At 46.3% G+C, this 15,035-nt stretch overlaps 1 protein-coding gene across 1 annotated transcript in view; it reads right to left on the bottom strand.

The window, feature by feature from the left end:
* nup214 (nucleoporin 214) overlaps positions 1-15,035 on the bottom strand; it is a 159,574-nt gene that overhangs the window by 119,653 nt on the left and 24,886 nt on the right. The window contains exons 10-15 of the mRNA XM_080211964.1: positions 13,683-13,809; positions 10,331-10,489; positions 8,679-8,955; positions 3,457-3,655; positions 1,632-1,727; positions 104-253 (exon numbers count right to left, since the gene is read on the bottom strand). Coding sequence (XP_080068090.1) covers positions 104-253; positions 1,632-1,727; positions 3,457-3,655; positions 8,679-8,955; positions 10,331-10,489; positions 13,683-13,809 — 1,008 coding nt within the window. The remainder of the gene's footprint in view (positions 1-103; positions 254-1,631; positions 1,728-3,456; positions 3,656-8,678; positions 8,956-10,330; positions 10,490-13,682; positions 13,810-15,035) is intronic.

Below are 15,035 nucleotides of genomic sequence, written 5' to 3'. Positions count from 1 at the left end.
ACGTAATGGGGTTGATTGCCCACGATCACAAACTGCCACAACCTCAGTACCCGGCTGCTCCCCCTTTGCTAAAGAATTACCCTGATAATGACTTTCCACTTGCCTCAGTTATCTCCTTGATCTCCAACAGGAAGGTGTGCAGCGACTGTGCATCATAACGCAGGTGAGACATCTCCTTCGCACTGCCGACCTCAAAGTTAGAGCGTGCAGTGCGAGCCTTCAAATCGTCCAGTTCCTTCTGAAAGAGAGCAATCTGTGCAAAATGCCTGCCGTTAGTGTTCCAAAGGCAACGTTCCCCAAACAAATACACTGATAAAAAAGATTAAACTTCTCACAACCTTGAAGTCTGTCTATTAATCACAAGTAAGGCTTACATTAATGCTGCAATGAAATTACTGTGAAATTCCTCTAGTTGCCACAGTCTGGCACCTGTTCGAGTCAATTCACCTAACCAATAAGACTTTCAGAACGTGGCAGGAAACCCACGCAGACATGGGGAGAATATGCAAACTCCACACAGGCAGTGACCCGAGGCTGGAATTGAACCTGGGTCCCTGACGCTTTGAGGCAGCAGCACTAACAACTAGCAACTCAAGGCAACCCCATGAAGTGCCATCACTATTATACCAAACATTTCCCAACCTTCAGCTACCTAAATGACGGCACAAGTGGTTAGCACTGCTGCCTCACAGCGCCAGGGAGCCAGGTTCAATTCCCGAATCGGGTCGCTGTCTGTATGGAGTCTGCACGTTCTCCCTGTGTCTGTGCATTTCCTCCACACTTCAAAGATGTGGGGGTTAGGTTGATTAGCCATGCTAAATCGTCCCTAGTGTCAGGGAGTCTAGCAGGGTAAATGTGTGGGCATATGGGAATAGAGGTTGGGAGGGATTACAGTCGGTGCAGACTCGATAGGCCAAATGGCCTCCATCTGCACTGTAGGATTGTATTGTACACATCTAAAGCTCTGGAATTCCCGAGCCAGGCTCCCCTGCAGCTTCAAAACCATCTCTCCTGCATCAAACTTTTGGTCACTCGGCCCAAAATGGCTCGGTGTAGCCCAAGCTCTCTGGGACATTCCAACAGTTGCTGTTCCAGCTGCTGCACAAATGCAAGTTGCTGTAATACAGAGCAGCCAATCTAAGCAATGGCTTAGTGGCTAACCACGAGATCTGAGAGACTTTATGGGCTCAAACCAAACTCCAGGGACATGGGCACATGGCTGAAGTTGACAATCCAATATAATGCTGAGAGAGCATCGTACCATGGGGGAATTCAGTACCAGGGGAACACATCAAGGGCATGCATTCGCTGGGGGCACATCGAGCCACTGGGGGAGTACCAGGAGGGTGACTATTTTAAAATCTAAAATGTTGTTAAGCCAGCAGCTAATGTAGCTTAATAACTGTGGGGGAGGGGGCGATAGGCAAATGGTTCTTTGTGAGAGTTAGTTACAAAATATTATGTTCAAACATTGAAGGTGCAGAATTGGCCTCACAATTGAACATTTTCGCAGCTGATGACCTCTTTTGGGGGGGGTTGGGGGGGGGGGGTGGGCAAAGGTGGAAAATTACAAGTGGATTGACATTGAAGAATTGACATTGAAGGAAGGGTTTCACGTCCCCCACTCTCACCTCCTCCATGATTCCCACCATGACGGGGTCTAAGGCTGGATACTGCTGCAGCTGTTTCTCTAAATCAGACACGGACACTTCCAAAGTGGCAGATTTCTGAGGAGAAAAGACAACGCAATGTGTACCAACATCCACCACAAAATATTTATACCCACCAGCTGGTGTCAGTGTTATCTTAAAGGTGTTGTTACAGGCGAAGATAAGCAGGTGAAGGGTATCAAAAGATTCAGGTATCTTGAGCACATATAAAGAGTGGCTTTTGCCCCTCTACCAGGGGTTACACGAATAGCCAGGTGGCCCTGGAGAGAGGGTATATGGTGTCTGCCGGTATCCTTCAGGCCTTCCACAACTGGTGGACACCACAGGGATCATCATTGCGAAGAATGATATTTGGGTTTCGGTGGTTAAGTTTCCTTTGACATTCTGCTTATTACAGTGCCCCCATCAGAAGCTGCTGCCCCTCTTATCTCTTTAATGACAAGAGAAACTGGGAAACTGGATTGGTCAGTAAGTAAGAGGTAGAGAACTGTAATAGAAACAAAGAAACTAGAAGCAGGAGGCGGCCATTCATTAAGATCATGGCTAATCATCAAATTCAATATACTAATCCCCTCCTTTCCCCATATATCCCTTGAACCCTTTAGTCCCATGAGCTATATCTGATTTCTTCTTGAACGTTTTAGCCTCAACTACATCTTATGGTCATGAATTCCACACATTCCCCACCCTCTGGGTGAAGAAATTTCTCCACACTTCAGTCCCAAAAACTTTACCCCTTGCCCTCAAACTATGACCCCTCGTTCTGCATTCCTCCACCATTGGGAACATTCTTTCTGAATCTATCCTGTCTAATCCTGTTAGAATTTTATAAGTTTCTATGAGACCACCTCTCGCTCTTCTAAACTCCAGTGAATATAATCCTAACCAACTTATTCCTTCCACATATGATAGACTCGCCATCCCAGGAATCAGCCTGGTAAACCCTTTATAACAAAGGACATGGAGAGGATATGTGTCCAGACTCTAACTGCACCATTTAACCTATGATCCATTTAACAACTGAAAGTGCTGGATCTTTGCAACTTGTAACAACTTTCCAAGTTGGCAGGCAGCAAAAGACTTATCAAGCCAGCCCCACCACACTAGCAGCTGGACACCAGGATCTGACACTACCTCCTCCTGAATACGTCCCCTTCCCCACTGACATTCTGCAAAGTAATCAGAAAACTGGGAAAAAAGAGGGAAAACACCTGGAGGATCCATGTTCAAAGTTTAAAGTTTATTTACTAGTGCCAATAGTAGGCTTGCATTAACAGTGCAATGAAGTTACTGTGAAAATCCACACTCAGGCGCCTGTTTGGGTACACTGAGGGAGAATTTAGCATGGCCAATGCAACTTACCAGCACGTCTTTTGGCCTGTGGGAGGAAATCCACATGGGGAGAACGTGCAAACTCCACAGAGACAGTGACCCAAGCCAGGAATTGAACCTGGGTCGCTGGCACTGTGAGATAGCAGTGCTAACCACTATGCCACCCCTATTTCCCCTGGTCTACTCAGTTTCTCCTTCTGCAGAAGTGGCAGATTCAATCCCAAACATCGGGCAAAGAGCTGGCTTGCTGTGGGACCTCACTCCAGACTGGAAGCACTGAGAAATCTAAGACTCCTCCCAGCTTCGGAAACACCCAGTTTCTGGAAAGCAGGAGGAAACACCTGTCTCTTTGCTTAAGTCGCCTGTATTTTTTTACATCACACAATGTGCTCATCAGGTGATCTGCAAATACAGTAATTGTATATCACGATGACTGAGTTACCCAAACTCTTACCTGGGTTGGGCAAGTCTTGGTAACAGGCAAGACTGCAGCAGAACCCAATAAACTTCGAGTTGAAGCTACATGAGGAGTTGCAGAAGCTGCACGGGGAGTTGCAGGAGCTGCACGTGTACCATCTGCTTCTCCGGGGTGAACCTGCTGACTTGTCTCTGCAACGGGTTCAATGGACAACGTGCTTCCAAATTCCACGAACCTGCAAAACAGAGCAATAGCCGGCATGAAAAATCATCCAAATGGCCAGACTAGTAACCAGAACCATCGAACATTAAAGCACAGAAGTCAATCAGGCCATTCAGCCCACCAAGGCCATACGTTGTGCAAACACACATTGCCCACTCCTTCAGGAATTGTGACCAACCCATTTAATCACCAAAAACCAGAATAACTGCTAACCACTTGGTTGTGGGGGTGAGGGCAAGAGGCCAAGGTGAAAGGCCACTGCCTTTAATGATCACCATCACCAGCTCCCGGAGCCTGAGCCAAAGAACATCACCAGCAAATACTGAAGATCAACAACTGATTGCTTTTTAGCTGATTAATAGAGGGGAAGAAATAGAGAAATTATTTTCTCTGGGAGGGTGAGAATCCGGTCGTTATGGTACATGTGGGTGCCAACGACGTAGGCAAAATGCGAAGTAAGGATCTGGGGAGGGAGTATGAAAAGCTGGGAATGGAATTAAAAAGTAGAACCGACAAGGTGGTTATCTCTGAGCTACTGCCTGAACCGAGTGCAGACGGGTGTAGGGTTGATAGGATTAAGGAAGTGAATGGGTGGCTCAGGGATTGGTGTGGGAGGAATGGGTTTGAATTTATGGGGCATTGGCATCAGTATTGGGGTAGGTGGGACCTGTTCGGGTGGGATGAGGTTGGTCTGAACCGTGCTGGGACCAGAGTCCTGGCGAATCGTGTAAAGAGGACTGTAGACAGGGCTTTAAACTAATTGGGGGGGGGGGAGGGTGCGAGGGTAGGTGACATTACGGGGTCTAAAGTTAAGGAGAGGGTACAGGTAAGGGTAGAGGCCGAGGATGTCCCAATAATAAAGGGAGTAGGGGGTGTGAGTATGGTTGGTGGCGTTCCAGCAAATAGGGTCCAGGTGAAGGCCGGGATGAAGGCACTTTATCTGAATGCACGAAGCATTCGGAATGAAGTGGATGAGCTGGTGGCGCAGATCAGCACAAATGGATATGATCTCGTGGCCATTACAGAGACATGGCTGCAAGGTGACAGGGACTGGGAGCCGAATGTCCAGGGGTATCAAGTGCATAGGAAGGATAGGCGGGAGGAAAAACCGGGGGTGGGGGAGCTCTGCTGATTAAGGATAGCATCAGGGTGGTAGCAAAGGATGACATTGGAGCCAAAGAGCAGAAAGTGGAATCGTTGTGGGTAGAGATTAGGAACAGCAAAGGGAGGAAGACGCTGGTGGGTGTTGTCTATAGGCCCCCGAATAATGATCTGGAGGTGGGGCGGGCTGTTAACGCGCAAATAAGTGCGGCGTGCAGGAATGGGACAGCCGTAATTATGGGGGATTTCAATCTACATATTGATTGGTCGACCCATGTTGGACGAGGTGGGCTTGAGGAGGAGTTCTTGGAATGCTGCCGGGATAGTTTCCTTGAACAGTGTGTGTTGGAGCCGACGAAGGAGCGAACTATCTTGGATCTGGTGTTATGTAATGAGGCAGGTAGAATTAGGGACCTTGCGGTGAAGGATCCTCTTGGGGAGAGTGATCATTGTATGGTGGAGTTTCTGGTGCAGATGGAGGAGGAGAAAGTGGGTTCCCGGACACGCGTCCTTTGTTTGAACAGAGGGGAGTACGGTAGGATGAGAGAAGAATTGGCGAATGTGGACTGGGGGAGCGCGTTGGAAGGTAGGTCTGCTGAGGAGCAGTGGAGGATCTTTAAGGAGATCTTTCTTGGTGCTCAGCAGAAATTTATTCCGATGGTCAAAAAGGACTGTAGGAGGAGAGGTAATAAGCCGTGGATAACGAAGGAGGTGAAGGAAAGTGTTAAACTAAAAGCGGAGGCGTTTAGAGTAGCTAAGAGTAGTGGGCGAGAAGAGGATTGGGAGAGGTTTAAATGTCAACAAAGATTGACAAAGAAGTTGATAAAGAAGGGTAGGAGAAACTATGAAGCTGGGCTAGCGCTTAATATAAAAAAGGATAGCAAGAGTTTTTATAAATACATAAAAAGGAAGAGGCTGGCTAGGGTGAACGTTGGACCCTTAGAGGATGAGAAGGGGGACTTAGTGGTAGGGGATGGGGATATGGCTGAGGTCTTGAATACCTTTTTTGTTTCGGTCTTCACGGAGGAGGACGTGAATAATTTGCCGGGTGTTAGAAATGGAAAGGTGGTAGGACTGGAGGGTCTCAATGACATTACTGTTACTAGAGAGGCGGTGCTCGACAGACTGGAGGGGCTGATTGTGGACAAGTCCCCAGGACCGGATGGAATGCATCCGAGGGTTCTGAAAGAAATGGCGGAGGTGAAAGTGGATGCCTTGGTGGTTATTTTCCAGACGTCGCTGGATTCCGGGGAAGTGCCGGAAGATTGGAAAACGGCTAATGTTACGTCGTTGTTTAAGAAGGGTGCCAGGCAAAAGGCAGGGAATTATAGGCCGGTTAGTTTAACGTCTGTGGTAGGTAAAATGTTAGAATCCGTCATTAAGGAGGAAATAGCGAGGCATCTTGAGGGGAATTGCTTGATAGAGCAGAAGCAGCATGGTTTCGTTAAAGGGAAGTCGTGTCTGACAAATTTACTGGAGTTCTATGAGGATGTGTCTAGGGCGGTGGATAAAGGAGAGCCGGTGGATGTGGTCTTTCTTGATTTTCAGAAGGCGTTTGACAAGGTACCTCACAAGAGGTTATTGCAGAAGGTCAGGGGACATGGAGTTGGGGGTAGGGTGTTAGCGTGGATAGAGGATTGGTTGTCAAATAGGAGGCAGAGAGTGGGGGTCAATGGGTGCTATTCGGATTGGCGGTTGGTGACTAGTGGAGTGCCCCAGGGGTCGGTGCTGGGGCCTCAGCTATTTATCATTTATATAGATGATCTGGAGGAGGGAACCGAGTGTATGGTGTCGAAATTTGCTGATGACACCAAGATTGGTGGAACGGCAAATTGTGCGGAGGGTGTGGAGAGTCTACAGAAGGATCTAGATAGGCTGGGCGAATGGGCCAGGAACTGGCAAATGGAATTTAATGTTGGCAAGTGCAAGGTGGTCCACTTTGGCAGGAATAATGGTAGGAAGGATTATTACTTACGTGGCGAAAAACTGCAGCAGGTGACGGTGCAGAGGGACCTCGGGGTCCTTGTGCATGAGTCACAAAAACCCAGCTTGCAGCTGCAGCAGGTGGTCAGGAAGGCGAATGGGATGCTGGCCTTCATAGCGAGGGGGATTGAATATAAAAGTAGGGAGGTCTTGCTGCAGCTGTATAGGGCATCGGTGAGGCCGCAGCTGGAGTACTGTGTGCAGTTTTGGGCGCCGTACTTACGCAAGGATATTTTGGCCTTGGAGGGGTGCAGAGGAGGTTTACTAGGCTGATGCTGGAGTTGAGGGGGTTGAGCTATGAGGAGAGGCTGAATAAACTAGGCTTGTACTCGTTAGAGTTTAGAAGAATGAGGGGAGATCTCATTGAGACGTATAAGATGACGAATGGGATGGATAGGGTAGAGGTGGAGAGACTCTTCCCGCTCAGAAAGGACAGTAGGACTAGGGGGCACAGCCTCAAGATAAAGGGAGGGCAGTTTAGAACGGAGTTGAGGAAGAACTTCTTCACTCAAAGGGTGGTGAATCTCTGGAATTCTCTGCCCGTTGAAGTGGTGGAGGCTACCTTGCTAAATATTTTTAAGACACGGGTTGATGGGTTTTTGATAAGAGAGGGGATTAAGGGTTATGGGGAGAGGGCGGGAAGGTGGAACTGAGCCACGACAGATCAGCCATGATCTTATTGAATGGCGGGGCAGGCTCGAAGGGCTAGATGGCCTACTCCTGCTCCTATTTCTTATGTTCTCATGCTCTGATGAAGCAGTTCAAAACAAGAGACATCAGCTTAAAATGAGAGCTCATCCAGCCAGGGATGATGTCAGGAAGGGACAGAGGGCAGTCGAAATCTGCAGCCCTCTCCCTTCCCCAAATAACTGATCAGGTTGGGGTGGGAAAAGGGAAGCAGCCATCAACATTTTCAAAACTGTTCTCTATAGTTTTTCTGATAGCTACAATTATTCAGGTTTAAGTCAGTGTGTAAATGGAGTACAGATCAGCCATGATCTAATTCAATAGTGTAAGAGGCTTGAGGAGTTGAAAGCTCATAGCTGCTCCCATGTTAGAGTGGCGTGTCAGATTCTAACATACAGTGAGGTCATATTTAAACGCTTATCTTTACAACCCTTCCATTGCATCCCTGCAGTGCAGGAGACCATTCTGCCCACAATTTCACAACACTAGTGAAGGTACAAAAAAAAGTAGGATTGCAAGGATGAGCCCAGAATTGAGAAATTATTACTATCAGAGAAGACTGAACTTGGCTCTTTTCTCTAAAAAAGGAAACATTTAACTTTATTACAAGTCACAAGTAAGGCTTACATTAACACTGCAATGAAGTTACTGTGAAATTCCCCTAGTTGCCACAGTTCGATGCCTGTTAAAGTCAATGCACCTAACCAGCACACCTTTCAGACTGTGGGAAGAAACCTATGCAGACTCCGCACAGATAGACAGTGACCCAAGCCGGGAATTGAACCCAGGTCCCTGGTGCTGAGGCAGCAGTGCTAAGTACTGTGCCACCATGGAATGGCCAAAAAGCAGTCTTAGCAATGAGGGGGTTTATTAGGGTAGATGCAGAGATGTTTCCACTTACTGGGAGACAAGTTAATTAATAAATCCATTAGGGAATTGAGGGGACTCTTTTTCACGCAGCTAAACTGGAATGTGGGACTTGTTAGCACATGGAATGGTTATGGTGAATAGCAGACTTACATTTAAGGGGAAGTTGGGCAAATATAGGCAGCACAAGAATCTTTCTGACAAAAAGGCATCAAATCTCAAATGTTAGTGGTTTCTCTCTCCACAGATAGATGGGATGGGTGGGAAATGGGATGGGACACACAAACACACACATACTTAAACGTCAGCATGAACCAGCTGGCCTAAATGTCTTTCTGCGCTCTGAATTTTGACGCAACTGCATGAGACTGATGGGAATAAAATCAAACAGGACGTACCTCACAAATTTGGAGGGATGTGTCAAACCAAACTTCAATCCTTGCAAATTATTACTGTCAGACGAGGAACCTGACTCATCCATCTTGGGGCTCACTTGGGAATGTGGGAGTTCTTTAGATGGTTCCTTTCCAAATGGGGGTAAGGAGGGCAGGGTCACTGGCAAAACAGTTGGACGGAATGAAGCACGAGGAGGCACAACTTTTGCGGAGTCCTGTGATGATACTATGGCAGCACGCGACGGCACCAACACCGAAGGAGCAGCTATCGATGCCTGGGCTAGAAGATAAGGCCAAGGATTAGCGATAAGCTCCCTGGAAAAAGCTGAAACTATATTAAAATCAAGCAAGCACTGTTCAAATACAACATCCAAATTCTTCCAACAGGAGCACATGCAAAAAATGTTTGGTTGGTCAACAGGTTTAATAAAATCCTGGAGCAGAGTGTTAGGGACCAGATCGGAAACTCCCAAGATACATTATGAAGTTAGACCCAACTTCATTTCATTTTGGCTTCAGTGTGAGCGTAAGGTGTTTCGCTCCAGGTGTGATTCTATTGACCCACTAGGAAACTTTTATTAGATTATATTAGAAAATAACAAAGAATTAGCACAACTTTTACAATACTTAAACATGACAAAGTATGTCAACCTCTATAGTTCCAATTTAAGCAATATCCCCGTAGTCATACATCCTTCTTCAGAACCAACTGACATCAAAAACAGACATGCTGAACTGGATGCTAGATGTCTAGCCTTTTAACCCATCTAAACAGAAACAGAAAAACACCTGCCTTCTGACTCCCATGCAGCAGTTTTCAGAGAAAGATCTACTCTCAAGCAACAGAATCTCAGAGAAAGGGACCTCTCTTCTAGCAAACCCCAGTCTCAAATTTCCAGAAAAAGAGAAAGATAGAGAGCTGTTTCTTCCCGCTACAGCTCCAAAGCAGCAAATGAACTGAGTTTCTCTGAACGCGTAGCCCTACCCAGTCATATGACTTCTTGTCAATACCCGAATCAACCCCCTCTGAAAACCCCCAGAGGAATATACTAAAATAATAATCCTGTATTAGTCCAGATTAAAACAAACATCAATTAAGATCAATTATGCTCCTGCAGTAACAACGGGGGCAGCTGGGTACAGACAAAGCAGCACCGATAATAAAACAAATGACAAACAAATCCTGCATAAGAAACATGGCACAAATACATTTCTTAAAGGCACAGTATTGGCACAAGAGAAAGAGGCCATTTTGCCCATTTTGCATGCGATGGCTCTTCGAAAGAGCAAAGGAATGTCTCGCGCCCTGCCCTCTTTCTCCATAAAATCATCAAGTTCTTTCTCAAGCCTTCTTCGAATTCAAAGATTAGAATGAATTTGCTTTTACTGTCCCTTCATATAGCCCAGGCATGCCTCACTCCCGCGATAATGCACTCGGAATGGTGGTTTGTATTATGGCAACAAATATCTAGAGTGGGGGTTAAACTCAAGAGGAGGAAACAATATTAATTACAGCTTTTAAAAGGGAATACAACCAAGTGAACAGTTCTTGCACAAAGCCAACACAGCTGAAAACAGGCCAAATAGTCCTCTTCTGTGTTTTGAATGCTGCCATCCTACGTATTTCCTCTGCTGTGTGCAGGTGTAGCCTATACCTGATTTGGGCTCTCTCTCCCCTTGAACATTTGGGCAAAGCGGACCATGCGTGATTGGCTTCATCCCAGGTATTGAGTTGAGCATATAGAATGGACAAAGAAGTCCATCTGTTGAGAGCAACATCAAGATAGGGCAAGGAGGGTAAACCTTCTCAGTACCTGCATGGAAACAAATAAAATCTGTTTAATTTGATTTATAAAAACCTACACGCATTGAATTGAAGCAAAGAGTTGGTTCAATTCTATGTTGACTGCATTCTGTATTGACTGTATACTGCACCGATAGTCATATCATCAAATATGCATGTCAAGAGGAACTGCCACTTGTGTGTGTTTTTCCTGCAGTGAAGATTGTGATTTCCTTCCCAATGGTCAAAGTGTGTTAAATCTAATCATGTTTATACTCATTGCCCTTTACATACAACAGTTTATATTGATATCATGGCTTTAACATATTAATTAGTCTCACAACAGAAAATAGATAAGTCCCCTGGGCCGGACGGGATTTACCCTAGGATTCTCTGGGAGGCAAGAGAGAACATAAGAACATAAGAAATAGGAGCAGGAGTAGGCCATCTGGCCCTTCGAGCCTGCCCCGCCATTCAATAAGATCATGGCTGATCTGTCGTGGCTCAGTTCCACATTCCCGCCCTCTCCCCATAACCCTTGATCCCCTCTCTTATCAAAATAAGAGGCGATTGCAGAGCCTCTGGCTCTGATCTTCAGGTCGTCGTTGGTCACAGGTACAGTGCCAGAAGATTGGAGGATAGCGAATGTTGTCCCATTGTTTAAGAAGGGGAACAGAGACTTCCCCGGGAATTATAGACCGGTGAGTCTTACTTCTGTTGTGGGCAAGGTTTTAGAAAAAATTATTAGGGATAGGATTTATAGTTATTTGGAGAGTAATGAATTGATTGGAGATAGTCAGCATGGTTTTGTGGAGGGTAGGTCGTGCCTTACTAACCTTATTGAGTTTTTTGAGAAAGTGACCAAAGAGGTGGATGGGGGTAAAGCAGTTGACGTGGTATATATGGACTTTAGTAAGGCGTTTGATAAGGTTCACCATGGAAGGCTTCTGCAGAAAATGCAGATGTATGGGACTGAGGGTGATTTAGGTAATTGGATCAGGAATTGGCTGGCGGATAGGAGACAGAGGGTGGTGGTTGATGCTAAGTATTCGTCATGGAGTTCAGTGACGAGTGGTGTGCCTCAGGGATCTGTTTTGGGGCCACTGCTGTTTGTAATTTTTATAAATGATCTGGATGAGGGTATAGTTGGGTGGATTAGTAAATTTGCTGATGACACCAAAGTCGGAGGTGTGGTAGATAGTGAGGAAGGGTGTCTTAGTTTACAGGGAGACTTGGACAAGTTGCAGAGCTGGGCCGAGAGGTGGCGGATGGAGTTTAATGCGGAAAAGTGTGAGGTAATTCACTTTGGCAGGAATAACAGATGTGCAGAGTATAGGGCTAACGGTAGGACTCTGAATAATGTGGATGAACAGAGGGATCTAGGTGTATGTGTACATAGATCCCTGAAAGTTGGGAATCAAGTAGATAGGGTTGTTAGGAAGGCATACGGCGTCTTGGCGTTTATTGGTAGGGGGATTGAATTTAGGAGCCGCAGCGTCACGTTGCAACTGTACAAAACTCTGGTGCGGCCGCACTTGGAGTATTGTGTGCCGTTCTGGTCCCCACATTATAGGAAGGATGTGGAGGCTTTGGAGAGGGTGCAGAGGAGGTTTACCAGGATGTTGCCTGGTATGGAGGGGAGGTCCTATGAGGAGAGATTGAGGGATTTGAGGTTGTTTTCGTTAGAATGAAGGCGGCTACGAGGGGACCTTATTGAAACATATAAGATGATCAGAGGTTTAGAAAGGGAGGACAGTGATAGCCTTTTTCCTCGGATGGAGAAAGCTAGCACGAGGGGGCATAGCTTTAAATTAAGGGGTGGTAGTTATAGGACGGATGTCAGGGGTAGGTTCTTTACCCAGAGGGTGGTGAGGGATTGGAATGCCCTGCCTGCTGCAGTTGTAAATGCGCCTAGTTTGGGGGCGTTTACGAGATCCGTGGATAGGTTTATGGATGGAAAGGGTTTGGTTTAGGTTAGAGGGTCATTGCTTTTTAACTGGTCGGCGCAACATTGTGGGCCGAAGGGCCTGTTCTGCGCTGTAATGTTCTATGTTCTAACACCAGATTAAAGTCCAACAGGTTTATTTGGTAGCATGAGTTTTTGGAGTGCTGCAGCTCCACATCTTAACATATTAAAACATTACAATCCACTTCACAGCAGCATTACAAAGCAAAATTAGACACCAGATCAGGCAATGGCAGTGTGAGAACTGCTAGCTATACGCCTAGTCAATCAGGTTGCTTTTAAAAAGCATCTTCAAGGCACAAAGTGAAGAACAGGGAGTGAATTCCAGGGCTTTGAATCTTGATAGCTAAAGGCCTGACCACCAAAGGGGGAACAATTAGAATCGGGATGCTACGGGAATGATAAAAGTAGGCTTACATTAGCACTGCCATGAAGTTACCGTGAAAATCCCCTAATCGCCACACTCCAGCAAATGTCCAGGTACACTGAGGGAGAATTTAGCACGGCCAATGCACCCTAACCATCAGATCTTTCAGACTGTGGAAAGAAACTGAAGCACCCAGAGGAAACCCACACAGACATGGGGTGAATGTGCAAACTCCACACTGACAATGACCTAAGCCGGGAATCGAACCTGGGTCCCTGAAGCTGTGAGGCAGCAGTGCTAACCCCATGTGAAAATTGTTGTAACATTTATTTCCTTACAATTACAATTTTTTCACACCCCCATGCCACACAGGGGTGGCATGACATTTGATCCAGTTGTTTAACTCACTGAGGTTGGAAGTAAAAGATCCCATGGCCTGTTCAGCAAGGATGCACCCCCCACCCTCCCACCGCAATAAGCCCCTCTGTTAGCAGGTGGGGTTAAAGACTGATAATCACGCATGGATAAGTTATCCCAAACATTGATTCAGAAGATTCGGGGCAGCACGGTTGCACAGTGGTTAGTGCTGCTGCCTCACAGCGCCAGGGGACCGGGTTCGATTCCCGGCTTGGGTCACTGTCTGTGTGGAGTTTGCACGTTCTTCTCGTGTCTGCGTGGGTTTCCTCCGGGTGCTCGGGTTTCCTCCCACAGTCTGAAACACATGTTGGTTAGAGCGCACTGGCGACGCTAAATTTTCCCTCAGTGTACCAGAACAGGCCGAGTGTGGCGACTAGGGGATTTTCACAGTAACTTGATTGCAGTGTTAATGTAAGCCTACTTAGTACACTAATAAATAAGCTTTACTTTAGAAATTTAGAGAGAAAGTCTCACCTATGGTGACTGACTGCTGACTGGTGAAGTCAATGCCAATACCGACTGGCATGGTATCTTCACTGTTCTCAGTCACAGGAAATTCTGCTCGAGCTGCATCCTCCAGGACCCAAAGTTCCCAGTCCGTCTGAATGAGAAACATAGAATGTTTTGTTATTCATTCATGGGATGTGGGCGTCACTGGTTGGACCAGCATTTGTTGCCCATCCCTAGTAGCCCTTGGAGTGCAGTTGAGAGTCAACCACATTGCTATGGATTTGGAGTCACATGTAGGCCAGACCAGGTAGACAGCAGATTTCCTTCCCTAAAGGGCATTAGTGAACCAGATGAGTTTTCCCAACATTCAACAATGGTTTCATAGTCATCAGCAGATTTTTAATTCCAGATAACTTGTTGAATTCAAATTCCACCATCTGTGTGGCAGGATTTAAACCCAGGTCCCCAGAAAATTCGGTGAGTTTCTGGATTAATAGTCTAGCGACAATGCCACAAGGCCATCTCCTCCCCCTATTCTGAGACTTGTACAGAATTTACAGCACAGAGACAGCCCGTGACTGTGGCATTATGTCCCACATAAGCTTCTGTCCCCTTCTTCATCTAACCCTCAACAGCATAACTTTGTGTTTCTTTTTCCTTGTCCTGACAAGTCCTCCCCTTAAAAGCATCGATGACATTCGTCTCAACCTCCCCATTTGCCAGTGAGTTGCACATTCTTGCCACTCTCTGGGTAAAAAAGTTTCTCCTGAATCTCCTGTAGAATTTATTAGTTACTATCACACATTTATGACCCCTCGCTTTGCTTTCCCCCAACCAATCAAGTCTCTTTGTGATGTTAAAGGTCTCTATCAGCCTTCTCCCTTCCACAATGAAAACAGAGCCACAGCCGGTTTAGTCTTTCCTGGTAAATTGTGACTCATTGGTTCTGGTATCAGTTTTTTAAAATTTTTTGGTCTCCAAGTAAGGGACAAACGAGATCCAAGCTGACAGCAAGAGGCATTGCGCCCCCTCCTGGGCTGGATGTAACGCTTTATCTTAGCCAGAAGGTCGAAATGGCTTAGAAAAATGGCCCAGTTTAAACCCCCCCACCCCCCTTTTCTAAAGGACTTTAATAAACTAGATGGGGTTTTTTTTAAAACAACAATCAATAATGGTTTCATGGTCATCATTACTTTATTTCCAGATTTTTACTGAATTTAAACTTCTGCCGTGGTGGGCTTCGAACTTGGGTCCCTACAACACTACCCTGGGCGCCTGGATTATTAACCCAGCGACAATACCACTGCCTCCCTCCACACCTCAGTATGCTTTCCATAATAGGGAAACAAAGATTGTCTGCACAGTACTACAGGTGTG

Source organism: Carcharhinus amblyrhynchos, chromosome 25 (genome assembly GCF_965287045.1).
Source record: "Carcharhinus amblyrhynchos chromosome 25, sCarAmb.v2.hapA, whole genome shotgun sequence".
In the NCBI taxonomy this organism is placed as follows: Eukaryota; Metazoa; Chordata; class Chondrichthyes; order Carcharhiniformes; family Carcharhinidae; genus Carcharhinus; species Carcharhinus amblyrhynchos.
The sequence above is the reverse complement of the archived record's forward strand: the minus strand, read 5'-3'. Positions and strand labels throughout refer to the sequence as shown.